Source organism: Enoplosus armatus, chromosome 16 (assembly GCF_043641665.1).
Source record: "Enoplosus armatus isolate fEnoArm2 chromosome 16, fEnoArm2.hap1, whole genome shotgun sequence".
Taxonomy (NCBI): domain Eukaryota; kingdom Metazoa; phylum Chordata; class Actinopteri; order Centrarchiformes; family Enoplosidae; genus Enoplosus; species Enoplosus armatus.
In genome coordinates, this window is record NC_092195.1 from 19,374,673 (window position 1) to 19,391,811 (window position 17,139).

The window sequence follows — 17,139 nt, forward strand, 5'->3', positions numbered from 1 at the left end:
GCTTTCTTCAAGTTATAATGTAAACCACTGTACAGTTGTTGCTTTTATGCAGAAATGACGTTACATTACATTGCGAACCATTACTGGTCCCCCTCATTCACACATGAGGGCTGCAGTTTCCATAGGACCAAGCTGGTAAATGCTGATTTTGTGAAAACATTTGATGCTTCAGATATGTGCTTCATCAACCTGTTGTACATATTATACGTTTCTTCAGATAGACATTAAACAAATATTGTCACTATTTTTGGATGTTTTACATCCAAGACAGAATGCTGTTTGCTCAAATGGTGAATGCCACAATTAGAAGCATGTTGTGTCACAAAAACATTAATTGCAAGATATTAGCAGTTCTATCAACAAGTGGAATTACGTCACAACTTTGCATTGTGTGTGGTAAGGCCCAACATGTTGCTTTAAACTTCTTGACATGGTCGCTCTCTCTTCCCAGAGCTGAAAGGGAGCCTGATGAATCAATAAGAGCAAAGAAAAAAGGAGGGAAATCGTCTGAGTGGCAGAGATGTCTGAATAAGAGCCAGCGGTCAGAATTGATTACAATGGAAAAGCTCCAGAGAAAGGAAAGCCTTCATTTTCAAGGCAAAGTCATGTCTTCTCAAAAAAAAAGGGGAAAAAAAAAGGTTGTAATGAAAAAACTGAGTGTGTGTGTGTGTGTGTGTGTGTGTGAGAAAGTATGAAAAAAAGAGCGGTGCATGTGATTATCGGACAAGGGCCGGACAGGGGCCAGGCAGGGCAGCCTGCAGACAGACACAGAGAAAGGGACATTTACCTTGAACTCCAATCGTCCCGTCTCTGGGGCGGGGTCAGGTATTGTCGCCGGCCCTGACAGGGTCAGGAGAGGACAAGAGGGGGAGACGGGGGGAGGAGGGTGGGGAGCAGGGACAGAGGCTGCCCCTGGGGTCGTGGGGCTCTACCCCCGTGGGGGGCCAGAGAACGTGGGGGCCAGAGAACGTGGGGGTAGCGGGGGGAGGAAGGGAGGGTAGGTATTGGCAGATTTTCATGGGGTGCAGATGCTCAATATGCAGATGTCTAATCGAATTGTGCGACGATGAATTGGTTCCCCCTCCTGATTTGCATCAGGACAATCCCTGGCAGTGGCTCAGGGGTCAGCGGAGTTCCCCCGGACAAAATGAGCAGCCGGCTGCAGACGCCCCTGAGAACGTGTGAACTTGAAGTAGACTTTACTCAATGACAAGGATATTGATTGATTCAAATGTCTGTCTGTCTGTCTGGGAGTGCATCTGACATCTGTCATTCCAGTGAAGACGTGGTTGAGTATGAAATGGAAAAAACATTTATTGTTTTTTGGTGTTTGGCCTGCGATTTATATCAGAGCTACTATAAGCGAGTGAACAGGTTCAGTGTTTTGCTCAAAAAGCCTAAACAGGACACTCATATGCTGCCACCTGTCTTAACTGACATACCATTATGCTAAATAATTCACCTTGTAGTGTAACATCACAATAGACTGCATCGAAGCTCAGACCTCAGCAGATTGAAGTGTTTCATGCCAACTCAGACATTAAAAACATCCTTTAAAGCCAGAACAGGTCCAAGACAAGAAAATCAGCTTCGAGTGTTTGTTTGTTTGCCAATGTTCATATTTTATCTTTGAATAAAGAGGGAGGTCTCAGTTCTTTGGGTTCAGTTTAACGTTCAAGCATAAATATGTTAAATAATGTCCTATTACCTATTTCATTACAAATTAAAACCAATATTTGGAACAATCAGCCACTTAATCTAAGCTACAGATAAAATGGGTCATGGGACACAAGCTAATTTTATATCAACACACCAGGGTCGAGAAAAGGTTTGGTTTAGGATTTAGATTCAGTTTGATAGAATGTACCTCCAGCATGAATTCGTACATTTTCTTCTACTTGAATCAGTTCCTTGAAGCAGCCACCTCAGCAACAGAGGCTCCCGAGGCAGCAGGTTACAAAAACAAGCTTCCTTCTGACCAGAGAGCAGCCAGCTCAAATTAAAAGACTGAGAACCTCGGTCACTTCTTGAAAAAAAGAGAACCCCCAAAGATACAGATCCAATTACATTATATTCTGATATTATTAAGAATCAGATGCATATAACACCATTTGGAGCATGTGAATAATCTGCAAACTCTGAACTGCAACCTTAGAGGACTGTAAGCCTCGTCCATTATAATATTATTTTGTCCAGTAATCTTCACAACCTACATCAGATATACAGGCATACATATTGACAAGGCTTGAACAGATTCCATGCATAATAACAAGCTACCTGGTCTTACATTTTTCTTTCTTTTTTTTTTTTTTTCACTATTGCTTAGTCACATTTCTCTATAGGAGTTCACTTTTTCAAAACTCTCCACACAGTCAGCACAACAGAGGCCAATGTGGACTAAACTGTGGGTCACTTTTCACTGCTTTTATACAAAATGCATCAATGACCATTCAGCTGTTTTCTCACTCGTTCACTCTCACCAAAGCTCTGTGTATTTACACTCCATTTTGCACGTTTATATACTATTGTCAAACCTGTTAAATAAAAATGCATAGACTCCTGACTGGGACATACAACACTGAGTGCCCATTTTTATTCTTTGATGACCTCTATGAAAGACTTCTGGCAGGTGAGGTCGAATCCAGAACGTTTTCTAATTGTATGGGACGATGTGGCGTTTCACCAGCTCTTCCAGTCACAGAGTGGTTCACAGCCCCTCCCACGATGGTGTCACTTTTCCTTCAACCTTACTCTCCATTCCTCAACCCCACAGAGGAATTATTTGCCTCATGGAGGTGGAAAGTTTATGACCACCAGCCACATGCTCAGATGTCCCTCTGGGACACAATGAATACTGGATGTCTGGACACATCATATGGATCAGACATGCAGAAAGATCCTTTCTCAGGTGGACTGCAAGAGAGGACGGAAGGTGTAATGTGACGGGGTTGACTAGCACTGTTGCATTACTATATCTGTCTATAATGAATATGTATAGTTTGTATTGCATTACAGGTTTTACTTTAGTTTCATTTTGTGGCCTGGTAGTTGTAGAATATAGTCATGCAGAATATGTCATTAATAAGAGCTTTTCTAATGACTATTACAGAGCCAATTTGTTACTAATATGCATGCTAATAAGCAGCTGGTTAATGGTGAACATGTGTACCTTAATATAAAGTGCAACCAGGAGACCCTTTGAAATACTGGCAGCTTGTTTCTCTGTGGTGACTTCTCTCACTGCTGAGAGATTTCAGGGTTATGTTGCTCTCTAGTGGTAACACAGGGGAAGACACAGTCTAAGCCACAACATTCAGTGCACTCCTCAGTAAACACACTAACATTTGTGTTAGGTATGTTGGTTTTATTGTTGTCATGTTAAACGTCTTCAGATCCTTGATTTGAACAAGATGGGATTTGAGTTGAAACTCAAAACTCAAAACAAGATGCATTTATTTCTTTTGTCATGTTTCATCTCCAAGATAACATTTTAAGTCTTTACTTAAAACCCTTTGCCAGTTTGATTTGGCCTACAAACTCCTGTAGAGATGGAGCTCTGAATGGTTCGTCTAAGTGATGAACATTGTTGTTTCCATGAAACTAGAAAGAAAAATCTGTTTTTGCATATAGTGTATTGTTGGAAAAATCACCTGGATTCACATAATGTGATCATATCTACAGTGCAAAAAGCATTTTACACGTCAGCTGTCTTAGAAAGGAACGGGATTTCAATAATCCATCACAAAAGGTGTTTTTCAGCACTGTATTCAGTGTCTACATGTTTACAGAAACTTATGTAGTTATTCTAATATCATAAAATATTCAAACACGGTCAAAAACACTAATTTAACATGCTAGAAACTTGAATAGGAAACATTATTATTATGGCATCAATATAAAATGGAAGATCACATAAAAAAAAGATTCATGTAAATAAAATCTTTAAAACAGATTAAAAATACTTACATTACATTTACATATAAAGCACATAAATCATAATCACTACTTTAGTTTTGTTGCAGGAAGCCATCTTTTAGTCTCTGTTAGTTCTGTAAAGCTACATAATGTCTCACAAGTCAAAGTGTTTACTTATTTCACCCCATATGAGGAAACTCAGTGAGTGCGTTTGTCAATCAGGTCTCTGGATTCAGTTTGTCAGAGAGCTCAGAGCTGCTGTCAGGAGCTGAAAGGTCAGAAACAAACTGTGTGAAACAGCGTCAAGTCCACTCATCCTGCACTGAACTGTAATAAACAGTAAATGCAGGAAACAGTTTTGAACAGTTAATCTGCACAATAACGTGAACCCTTTCTTAATCTACAGCATAAAGTTTGTTGTATTAACGAAAGTAAGTTTCACTTACAAGATGGAGGACGTTTGTCTGAAATCAAAACAGAAGACAAATCATTTCAGTTACAGTTCTGAATGAACATCTTTCTCCACCTTTTCCCCAGTGAGTGTGATCCCCTCTTCTACTCACTCAAACTATTCTACCCTCCTGTTCAGTCCTTACTTTATTTCTTCATCATCATCAATTAAGCAGATAATCTCTCTCACCTTTCTTCCTTTTGTAAATCATGAATCCAGCGGCAGCGATGAGGACGAGAGCAAGAACAACCACTGCAGCAGCACCGATGGGGACGGTCATGTGACTGGGCTTCACTGTTGAACAAAGAAACAACCAAAAATGTAAGTAAAGAGCGGACCGGCAGCACAAACCTGTCGTTTGTGTGGTAAAAACAATATGGTCTGTAAAATGCCTCAAAACTTTCTATGGCTTTAAGAAAATCAAGAAGGATCTGATCAGTGATCCCGGGGCGAGCAGCATGCACTGGTTTAATTTAAATTACACAGTTGGTTTATTATCATTAGTTTTGATTGTAGTAGTGTAGTTTTGAAGATGAATTCTCAGCTAAATTGGACGACAAAAGATAAAATAACAAGCCACAGACATGCAGTCCCATTCAGCACCCTCTAATCTCAGTCTCACCCCAGTTGGTCCTGATCGCTGCTTTGTCCAGTCCGGTGACGATGTCGTCCTCTACACCAGAGAGCTGAAACACACAGTCGTACCTCCTCCAGTCTTCAGGTGTGACTGATGAAAGTTTCAGGTCAACGCTCATCTGGAAGGTTCCGTCGTTGTTGTGGAGGATCTCTCCGTGGTCCACGTCCTCATGGAGCTCCTCTCCATCTTTCCTCCAGAACAGTGAGGCTCCTTTAGGGTGGAAACCTGTAGCGTGGCAGCTGACTGGAGAGGAGGGAGTCTTCTGGAGGAGAGACACTGAGGGAAGCTCTGGAGAGAGAGAGAGAGAGAGAGACAGAGAGAGAGAGAGAGAGAGACAGAACATGAAAGGAAAGAAAATCATCAGTTTCATGAATTGTTTATGTAATCCATGTTTACTTGCTAGCAGTTTTCTTCTTCACTGCCTTTCATGTTGCATTACCTGCCAACAGCTGGTCAGGGGAATAGTGTGAAACCAGCAGCATGATGTGAATCACAACCACATGCATGTGTGTCCTTGTGTGTGTGTGTGTGTGTGTGTGTGTGTGTGTGTGTGTGTGTGTGTGTGTGCGCACAAGATACAAACAAACTGGGATCTACTAAAAGATCGCTCCACAGCACTACTAGTGGTCAAAACCTCCATAGGGTACCTTTAAGTGAACTCAAGACTCAACAGATAATTTAGGCTCACAACATGTCAACAACTTCTCTGTCAGCTAAATGCACTACATGTACAGACCCATACATCCATCTTATGAGCTATGAGAACATGTGATCATGTGGTCATGTGGTTCTACCTGTTCTCAGCAGAGAGCTCTTGCTGTAGGCCACATACATTTTCAGCCACTCAGGGCAAAACTGAGTGAGTTGCATCTCATAGATTTTTACTCTCGCTTTCTCAGCATCCCATTTCTGCTTGATGATGACAGCCTGTGGTTTCAGTGCGATCCACGTCAACGTCTTCAGGTCCAATGCTATGAAGTCTTCTCCATCATAACCATACTGCATGAAACCATTAATCTCTCCAGTCTCATCATCCCACTCACAGCCTTCCATCCTCTGTAAAATGTGGACACCTGAGACAGAGACAGAGACAGAGACTCCATGAACATGATGTACAGATGATATCTCCAGGAAAGATGATCTTAAACATATTGCGCATTGTGTGATGCACTGCTGTTCTCGGCCAATGGCGGTAAACCAAGCGGTTTTGTCTTCTTGCTTTCTGTGCACATCAAACTGATATAAACACAAAGTCACACCAGTGTGGGTCACCCCATCGCCCGGCTGTCTCCTGATGTGAAAGCTCATTGTCTCAGATGTTTGGCCACAACCATTACGTGTTATAGAAACCCTCCATTTTCTAATTCATTGTAAAGACTTAGATTTTATTTGTCTGATGTTGGACTATGAAGGTTGACTCTGTTAACAGAATATATATATATTATGAACTTTTACTTTCCTGCAGAGGCTGATTATTGAATTCCAGATACAATGTCAGAATCTAATATCTATAACATAGTTATTGAATTTAGTTAGTTATTTAAGTATCGTGCAGCAACACAAAGATGATAAGATGACAGGTCGTGGTGGTCCAGCTGTGCTCTCCTCCTTGTCCCCTTGTGCTCCTCTGTTGTTTCTCGTCAGTTCGCTGTCTGTCTCTGTCTGTGTCTGTCTGTCTCTGTCTGTGTCTGTCTGTGTGATTGTTTGTCTGAGCGTGGCCTCAATCATCTCTGGCTGTCTCTCATCCTGCACACCTGTTTTCCGTCCACTAATCAGGACCTGCAGTACTTAAACCCCGGCTCTTCTCTCCAGTCTTCGCTAGATTGTTCAGTTTCTCAAGTGGTAACAATGCGAAGGCCAGACCTGTTGTTGATCGTGTGTTTTTTCTTTTCCCAGTTCCTGACTAACTTTTGTCTGCCTGTACCTCAGGTCCACAGCTTCCCGTGCGTTCAGCCTGTCTCTCCGAGCCACTTCCAATCTGCCATTCTGTCTGCCACGCTGCCGTCTCCGCCCGCCGCGGACTGCCATCACCTTCTCTCACAATTTAAATCTTTTTCAATAAATCTCTGTTTTTTGAACTTACAACCAGCCTGTCTCCGCTCTGCTTTTGGGTCCCTCTTTAAGTTGCAACATAACACAAGTGGAACGTGATTTTAAACCCTGTCCGTCCAATCATCTGACAGATCACTGCAGGAAATGAAGGATGTCTTGTATTCTGCTTTCTTCTGTAAGTGTGTAATTGTGAGGATATTTTAACTATTGCTTGATGTTTTGAATTTCTTTCTCAGGGTGGGAATGAGTTTGTGTTGGACAGCAACAAGTCTAACCAGCAGCTGATTTATGGTTGGCATGGCGACCGACAGGTAGTGGTCGGGCCGCTGTTGGAGAACTGATGATGACATGATTTATATGATTTACTATTTCATGTAAAGAAGGTTATTATTATCTTGAGGCCCTGTAGAGCGTCACTTTACTTTACAACTAAGATGCAGAACAGCAGTAACAAGTGAAATATAACAGATTACAAACTTTACCTCCACTTTGGTTGAACCGTTGCTTCAAATCATAAATCTTGGCTTTGAAGTTGTTTGGTTGACTCTCAACACATTTTGCAGTGTACCACTCCAACTGCTGAGGAGTGTCTTCAAATAATGTTGTCACCCAGTCCTGTTTTGGTTCTACTGTCTTTTTGTTGCTGTCGCAGTAACCCGCCAGAACGTCATCAACCAGGACAGCAACCACAAACTCTGGGAGGTTTGGGACTCCAGAAGATCCAGTGTGGAAAAACTTCAGGGAGTGTTTGACTGCAGGACAAACAAGGTTCATACATTCAGTATAAATATACACACATCATCATCATCATCATCATACTCATCATAAATATGATGCATTCAGTGAAAGTCAGTTAAAACACATTAGTTTGATCAAGTTGAAGTGAAAGTGAAACTAAAGAAGTTTCTTGGAGCTGCGCAGGAACAAAGAGCTTCAAGTAAAGATTTAAAATGTGATCTCACCTGGTGATGAAACGTGACAGAAGAGAAGCAACAACAATAACACTTTCATCTTGTTTGATAAAGATCCTGTTTTGATGAAGACGTGTGGGTAAACCAATGACAATCGTCTTTGACAGCAGGAGGCCCAGGACGCAGCTGCAAGACCGGAACAGTAGTGATGGGTCATGCGCACAAGCATCGGCTCTGAGAGCCGGCTCTTTGTAGTGAATCAGAAGAGCCGGCTCGCATCGAGTGAGAGCCGGCTCCCAGTTTTTTTCCATTCGCTGCTTAGGTTTCACTTTCAGTGCTCAGTCCCAGCTCTGGTTACGACAGAGCTTTGTTATGATTGGCCAGCATGGCGACCAGCATGCGGCATTCACGTGAGAATCAAGGATGTGTAAACAGAGAGGGGGGCGGGGCAGACACTCCACTTGACTCCACTGCAAGTGAAGAGAGAGACAGAGCGGTGAGGACTGAGGAGCGTGTGTGCGTCTTGCATTGTCATGTAGTTTAACTATGAGTGACACTAGAAAGCGAAGCAGCATCTGGCTGCAGTTTAAAGATATTGGGAACAACAGGGCAGATACTCACGGAGAGGCGAAATCGTATCAGCCCATCCAAGCTGAGGCATCTGATGTTCCTGAATGCCAACCTGCCCTGAGGACTAATGCTGTTTGCTGGAGTTTGGTTCTGGTTTTGGTTCTGTTCTGTGGATTTGTTTGAAGTTTTTTTGTTCATTTGTCCAATAAAAAAGTTTAATTGAGGACATTATTAATGTTAGCTTGAGTTTGGTTCTTTTCTGTGGATTTGTTTGAAGTTTATTGTTAATTTGTGCAATAAAAAAGTTTAATTGAAATAAACAAATGTAAGAGTGGTTTTGTCACAGAATAAATGCACAGAATTAGGCAATTATAAGGTCTCTCATAAAAACACTGAAAGCAAAAGGGTTTTCAACACATAAACCATGATTTTTTTTGCAAAGTTAAGGTAAAATATAGGCTACAAAAGATCCTAAATAAAGAGCCGTTCGGGAGTCGGAAGAGCCGGCTCTTCTTTGGGAGCCGAGTCAAAAGAGCCGGCTCTCGGAAAAGAGCCGAACTTCCCATCACCACGGAACAGTAGTGATGTGCGGATCGATCCTGAAATATCGATACCTCCGATACCGGATCTTTATGCTCTAAAATCGATTCTCAAATCAAAATATCGATACTTTTGATACTTAAGTCATTTGAGGTAAGGTATATCCTTAACAGGAACGCGTTGAAAAGTAACTAAACTATTGAGATGTTGTCTAAGTGACACGCGGTTGGTGGGACTACTTTTTCTTCCGCATGAGTAAGTGTGTCATGCGTAAGTGCAGCGGCACTCTGCTCCGTGCTCTCAGTCAGTCAGAGAGAGTCTTTTCAAAGGCAGGAGAGGTTCTGAGCAAAAAACGAAACAGACTCAAGGGGAAGACAGTAAATATGCTATTGTTCCTTAACAAAAACCTGTGAATGAGGGAACAATAGTGTCAATGTTGGATGCTGTTATTTACATGTTCAGTATTTTCATCTTTATAGTAGTTCTTAATAATTAAGCAAGAATTTATTTTAATGTTTTTATAATTGTACTATGTTTCTTTTTTTTCAGAGTTCGAAACACCATTTTCACATATTTTGTATGATTGTGTCCTCTGGTTTTTCTATTGTTGTATTAGTGCGACTATATTGTAAATGAGGCTGCTACCTCAATATACTTCAGAGTTTAAAATAAATAAATAAATAAATAAATTACTCTGCCTTGTATTCTTAAGGAAGCTATGATTTGAAATACACTACTTTTTTTTAGATTTAAAAGACATATTCGGTGTAGGCGCATAAAATATCGGTATCGCCGATACCAGCCTGAATTTTACTCAGTATTGGAAAGGAAATCAGTGGTATCGAACATCACTACGGAACAGGCCGGTCGCTGAAGGAGAGGAGACTTACAGCCGTGACTCAGACGACCACGTGACTGTGAAGTCCGAAGCCGTCGTTGGTGCTTGAAAATGAAATATGAATTGGATCAGATGACGTTGTAGACTCAAACCAGTTAGAGGATGTTGGCCAGGCGTGTTGGACACATTTCCTGCACACCGTTAAACGTCAAAGCACACATTCATACTGTCGGTAAATTGAAGTCCTGTACTCGCTGGCGTGCGGGAGAGAGGGAGGGGGAGCTTTGTGCGGGATACATGCAGCCACAGGTGGACCCAGGTGCAGCCATCACTCTCAAAGACGCCACCTCCCACATCCAACACTATTTTCTGCTAATTCAACCCTAAAACAACCCGTCAGTCCCCACTTTTCACCAGCAGTGGACTTTCCATCTCTTGATGAAGGACTGGACATAAAGTTAAGCCCCAGTAAAATATTAACAAAGATCTTGTACTACACTACTAGTAGGGGTCACACTTTCATCTTGTTTGATAAAGACTCTGTTTTGATGAAGACGTGTGGGTAAACCAATGACAATCGTCTTTGAAGTTATCTTGAATTTCATACATAAATGTCGCTTTGCCCCCATTTTATTGTTATTTTAAAGGCTCAGCTTCCTCTACTTGTATATTCCTTCTATGTTCTTTTATCACTTCTCTATTTCAGTCCTGTCTGCTATGTGTCTTTCTCTGTTCAAAATAACTAATTTGTTTGAACTTCCTGTCACTAATGGAGGTTTAATTGTACCCTGTGGACAAACTGACAATGTCTTTCTTTGGAGGCGAGATTATGTTTTGAACAGGGAACCTTGTTTGAATTGTACAGCACTGAAAACTGAAAAAGAAATAGTTTCATTCAGTTTGACATGTGATCGGGACATTAGTGGGATATGACGAGAGGAGAATAACTGAGAAATATGACGATTTACACAAGAAAGACATCATCGTGTGTGTGAGAACATTTCTACTAATAATGTAATAAAGGTAATAGGCTAATTTAATGAATATCGTTCTCTAATCACATCACATAACGACTCATATGAAATGTATCATACATAAATATCAACCAGGAAGTTAAAACACGTGAGCTTTAATTAGCTTTAATTAGTGGCTTTAATTAACTTAGCTGAGGAAAATGAAGTCCTGATACAGGACACTTTATGATCCACGGCCCTTTTCTTTTTGACCCTTATTTCAATAGACCTGACATACACACACCATTTTATAACGTCATATCATGACCGTGCACTGGCTATCGCAGCACTATTACAGCTCCCACAAACTCTGGGAAGTTTGGGACTCCAGTCGATGCAGTTAAGAAACACTTCAGGGAGTGTTTGACTGCAGGACAAACAAGGTTCATACATTCAGTATAAATATACACACAGCATCATCATCATCATCATCACACTCATTGTAAATATAATAGTGCTTTAGATTCTAGTAAGCGATGTGCAGCACAATTCTTCCCAATTTACAGTGATTTTTGTAGTAATGGTGTATCAGTATATTACAACCGATACATACATGTAGGTACAAGGGAACAAGATGTTGAGTTAATAATAAGAAATAACAGAATATCATTACACATATGAGTAGTTGTTTTAATCTGTGTGTTATTTATTAAAAGGATCTGCTGTTACTTTCATACATTCAGCATCTGCCTCATTTCACTGTTATAATTTCTGGCTGCTCTTTTGCTGAATGTGAGATCATTTATCATAAGTGTGCTGACTTCTCATTTTTCACTTTATTTTGACAGAGTTTAAAAAATATCAAAGAACAGTGAAAAAGAGAAGCATCAGGATCAGTGCCGGTCTGGACTGGCCAGGCTTTGTGTTTGACAGGTACAGTATCAAAACACACTGCATATCTGTTTCAGTGGCTGACTAGGACTTTAACACTGCACCAAGATCCAATTTCAAAGTGCAAAAACAGGCTTCTCCCCTTAACAGCTTTATCAAATGAAGCCATTTTTTTATTGATCTTCCAGAAAACAAACTTTATACTGGATTCGATTCTTTTCTAGGAAATATAAATGACATCTTTCACATCACATTGAGAATGTCTAAACTTTAACAGATAATAAAATGACTGTGACCTCAAAAATGAGAAAATGAAAAACAAAAATCTCTTAGTTAGGTTTCTGTCACACTTTTATTAGTTTGTCGAAGGTAACTGTGAATTATATCTGTATTAACAGGAGGGATGCAAAGCTTAACTTCATATACACACAAACAGTTGTGTTTCCTTCACTTCAGAGGACATTATATTCATTTCCCGGAGACTTACCCTAACCCTAACGCTAACCATTACTTGTCTAACTCTAACTTAAGCCTAACCTTAAACCAAGTCTTCACCATAAATGTAATGATTTACTTTATGGGGATGTGTGTTTTGTCCCCGAAAGGAAGGCGAGTCCCCATGTAAAGTGCAGTATTTCAGACGACAACAGAAAACATATATAATAGCAATAAAATGAATAAAATGTAACAGCAGCTAAAAGGAGAATATGAAGACACATGTATAGAAGGTCGAAGAGGCCCAGCTGTTTCATATTGTACAAGCAGGTCAGTGAGATATCTTGTGATCAGATACAAGCACTAAGACTTTCTATTTCATTTTGTGACATGTTGAGTGACAAGAGTTTACAATAATGTGAGTAAATGAATTCACCTTTGACCAGTTTGAGTTTATCTGTGACGTTCTGACGGGTTCTATGACTTCACATCTCAAAAACATATTTTGATAAAAAAAAATAAAAGTGTCTTTTGCAATTTAGAATCAAATGCTCTCTAGAAAAGAAATGACAGCTTTGATGCCACGGTGATTTCATTGGAGTCCTCTTCTAATCTTCACTGGGAGCCTGTCAAGACAGATCAGTAAATGAAAAGGTATTTATTAGAGGACATCATTAACGTTCTTTATGTAAGAGATTTATCTGATTCTTGCAGTGATGGAAAGTCATTAAGTACATTAACTTAAGTACTGTACTTAGGTGCATTTTTGAGGTAATTGTATTCTATTAGTATTTTCATTTTATGCTACTTTATACTTGTAATTCACCACATTTTAGAGGGAAATATTGTGCTTTTCACTTCTTTCGGTTATTTGACACCAATAGTTACTTAGATTAAGATTTTACATTAAAAACATGAAAACTGTTTATGGCCCAAAGAAGTCAAAATATCCCATATTTCACAAAAAAGCAAAGATTCAGTCCAAAGTCCTCAGCCCCTTTATAGGGAATGTTGGAACCACCGGACTAAACTATCTAATTGTATATAAAGTAGTAAAAACTAGCTCCACCTGTAATAATATATCACTCGCAGGAGTACTTTTACTTTTGATACTTTCAGTACATTTTGCTGATAACACTTCTGGACTTTGATTTTCTACATTGTTGTATTGGCACTTTGACTTACGTAAAGGATCTGAATACTTCTTCCACTATTGATTTCTGGTCTAACAGGCGTCAAATGTGTGTATGGAGTAATACAACGCTGCTTCCTGTAGTTCTACTGGATCACTGACTGAGAAAATTCTGTCTTATGCAGAATGTTTTCGTGAATTACAAACATCAGCTGCATGTGACATACAGGATGACATGTGCACAACGTAGTTGAAACAATGAGTACTCACTGTGATCACTGAATTTGTTTATGATGACGAGGATGAAGAGCAGAAAATACAGTGAAATTGAATTTGAAATGAACAGTAGTCACATGAGAGACAGGACTGGACGTGACTGCCTATTTTCCTATTTTCACGGGCAAATAATAACAGACACATTCAATTCCTAATAATAAAACAATAAAATCAACACATTTTACTCTTCATAAAGGAACACTTACTGTTTGCAGGTCTGAATCCTGAAACACAGATAAGAGATTAAAGTATTAAAGGTTAAATCAGAATTCATGAAAAGACACACAGAAAACACGTTTGCGTGTTTTGAATAAATTCCTCATACATTTCTCAGACTTTTGCATCTTAAATCCAACAGTGGAGTGAAAATGGCTTCACGATGAGTGAAAACATCTCTGTTCCTCACCATTATTGTTCCTTCTCCAGATGAAGAGTCCAGTGATGCAGAGCGCCAGGAGGAGCAGCAGTCCTACAACAGCTCCAATAACAGCACCGGCAGGAACCTCTGAGGGGGAAACTGGAACCTGGAACTTTGTCTCCACGACTGGAAGGAGATGAATGTGTTCAGTTTACGGGATCCACTTTAGTATTTAAGTATATGGAGCAGATCGTGTGAATAAGACAATCAGGTGAGAAACAGAATGCATTTCAGTCAACTGAACAGCAGTTTTGGTTTCCTTTAACACTTAACATTTGCGCTGCTACACAGAGCTCAGAGCTATGTTGCTTGTGTGTTATGTTACTGTGTCCACAGATATTATTGAAGACACTGATGAGTACAATGTTAATGTCTTAACTGATGGCCAAAACATAAGACCCAAGTTGTAAACTGGATTTACGCTGTTCAAGGATTTAACATCCGAACAACTCGTCTAGCTTTAGTGGACAAACTAAAACTGATTCCAGTCTCACCCCAGTTGGTCCTGATCGCTGCTTTGTCCAGTCCGGTGACGATGTCGTCCTCTACACCAGAGAGCTGAAACACACAGTCGTACCTCCTCCAGTCTTCAGGTGTGACTGATGAAAGGTTCAGGTCAACGCTCATCTGGAAGGTTCCGTCGTTGTTGGGGAGGATCTCTCCGTGGTCCACGTCCTCATGGAGCTCCTCTCCATCTTTCCTCCAGAACAGTGAGGCTCTGTCAGGGTGGAAACCTGTAGCGTGGCAGCTGACTGGAGAGGAGGGAGTCTTCTGGAGGAGAGACACTGAGGGAAGCTCTGGAGAGTAAAAGACATTTTATATCATTATCATGTTATGTACCTAAAAAAACAGGCTAAAATGATCCGTAACTATTGATACATCTTACATTTTAAACAGTGCATGAATCCTGTGCATCAATTCCGATGCGCATCATGCAGTTTACCTGCCCCACCTGGGGGTGCAAAGTCTCATTCATGACAATAATACAACACTTAATGAATGAACTGAGGAGAGACACTGAGGGAAGCTCTGGAGAGAGAGAGAGAGAGAGAGAGAGAGAAAGCAAAAAAGAAGAAAGAAAAATGAAGAAGAAAAGGAGAAATCAAGATAGGAAATAGAGAAAAGCAGAGTGAGAAACAATTAAAGACGTGTGAGTTGCTGAAAATCATCAGTTTCATGAATTGTTTATTACATCCATGTTTACTTGCTAGCAGTTTTCTTCTTCACTGCCTTTCATGTTGCATTACCTGCCAACAGCTGATCAGGGGAATAGTGTGAAACCAGCAGCATGATGTGAATCACAACCACATGCATGTGTGTCCTGGTGTGTGTGTGTGTGTGTGTGTGTGTGTGTGTGTGTGTGTGTGTGCGCGCACAAGATACAAACAAACTGGGATCTACTAAAAGATCGCTCCACAGCACTACTAGTGGTCAAAACCTCCATAGGGTACCTTTAAGTGAACTCAAGACTCAACAGATAATTTAGGCTCACAACATGTCAACAACTCTTCTTTCAGCTAAATGCACTACATGTACAGACCCATACATCCATCTTATGAGCTATGAGAACATGTGATCATGTGGTCATGTGGTTCTACCTGTTCTCAGCAGAGAGCTCTTGCTGTAGGCCACATACATTTTCAACCACTCAGGGCAAAACTGAGTGAGTTGCATCTCATAGATTTTTACTCTCGCTTTCTCAGCATCCCATTTCTGTTTGATGATGACAGCCTGTGGTTTCAGTGCGATCCACGTCAACGTCTTCAGGTCCAATGCTATGAAGTCTTCTCCATCATAACCATACTGCATGAAACCATTAATCTCTCCAGTCTCATCGTCCCACTCACAGCCACTGATCCTCTGTAAAATGTGGACACCTGAGACAGAGACAGAGACAGAGACTCCATGAACATGATGTACAGATGATATCTCCAGGAAAGATGATCTTAAACATATTGTGTATTGAGTGATGCACTGATGATGACATGATTTATATGATTTACTATTTCATGTAAAGAAGGTTATTATTATCTTGAAGCCCTGTAGAGCGTCACTTTACTTTACAACTAAGATGCAGAACAGCAGTAAGAAGTGAAATATAACAGATTACAAACTTTACCTCCACTTTGGTTGAACCGTTGCTTCAAATCATAAATCTTGGCTTTGAAGAAGTTTGGCTGATTCTCAACACACTCTGCAGTGTACCACTCCAACTGCTGAGGATTGTCTTCTAATAATGTTGTCACCCAGTCCTGTTTTGGTTCTGCTGTCTTTTTGTTGCTGTCGCAGTAACCCGCCAGAACGTCATCAACCAGGGCAGCAACCACAAACTCTGGCAGGTTTGGGACTCCAGAAGATGCAGTGGAGAAAACCTTCAGGGAGTGTTTGACTGCAGGACAAACAAGGTTCATACATTCAGTATAAATATACACACATCATCATCATCATCATCATCACACTCATTCATGCATTCAGTGTGATTCAAAAACATATAGTCTGATCAAGTTGAGGTAAAAGTGAAACTAAAGAAGTTTCTTGGAGCTACGCAGGAACAAAGAGCTTCAAGTAAAGATTTAAAATGTGACCTCACCTGGTGATGAAACGTGACAGAAGAGAAGCAACAACAATAACACTTTCATCTTGTTTGATAAAGACTCTGTTTTGATGAAGACGTGTGGGTAAAGGACCGAGCTGGTTCAGCTGTTCCGTCTTGTGTCCAATTCTTTTTGCAGGCGGAGGGAGGCGGGAGTGTTTCTGTTCAGACCAGACAAACCTGTTTCACTCCTGTGCAGATCACTGTTTCACATCAAATGAAGAACACCACGTGACCGACGACGTCCGAAGCTTCAAGCCAGTTTGACGGTTTAGAAAGTTTTCAGCTAAACTCGTGATTGACACACACATAACTTAATGAATGCAAATTAGGGGTCAAAATTCAATAACTCAGTTGTAGTTAAATATAAATGTAAAAGAATCATAGTTGAGTAAAAGTGAATTAATCATTAAAACACAATTTCTTCCGACTGTAATTTTTTTAAAACTTTCAAGTAACCAAGTAATGACTGATGTTAAAGAGCAACATTTTCAAATCACACAGGCAGCTGAACAACGTGTTGACGC

General features: G+C 40.4%; 2 protein-coding genes across 2 annotated transcripts; both read right to left on the reverse strand.

The window, feature by feature from the left end:
* Positions 1-3,749: 3,749 nt before the first annotated feature.
* On the reverse strand, positions 3,750-8,133 carry LOC139298563 (major histocompatibility complex class I-related gene protein-like). The gene is made up of 7 exons (XM_070921213.1): positions 8,018-8,133; positions 7,538-7,807; positions 5,798-6,076; positions 4,989-5,291; positions 4,556-4,660; positions 4,362-4,379; positions 3,750-4,183 (listed from the first exon to the last, which is right to left on the reverse strand). The coding sequence occupies exons 1-7, from the start codon at positions 8,064-8,066 to the stop codon at positions 4,134-4,136; spliced, it is 1,074 nt and encodes a 357-aa protein (XP_070777314.1). The 5' UTR covers positions 8,067-8,133; the 3' UTR covers positions 3,750-4,133.
* A 3,958-nt stretch (positions 8,134-12,091) lies between these two features.
* On the reverse strand, positions 12,092-16,745 carry LOC139298539 (major histocompatibility complex class I-related gene protein-like). The gene is made up of 7 exons (XM_070921183.1): positions 16,610-16,745; positions 16,139-16,408; positions 15,618-15,896; positions 14,514-14,816; positions 14,008-14,145; positions 13,808-13,825; positions 12,092-12,819 (listed from the first exon to the last, which is right to left on the reverse strand). Exons 1-7 carry the CDS (start codon positions 16,656-16,658, stop codon positions 12,809-12,811), a joined length of 1,068 nt encoding a protein of 355 aa, XP_070777284.1. The 5' UTR covers positions 16,659-16,745; the 3' UTR covers positions 12,092-12,808.
* Between the last annotated feature and the right edge of the window lie 394 nt (positions 16,746-17,139).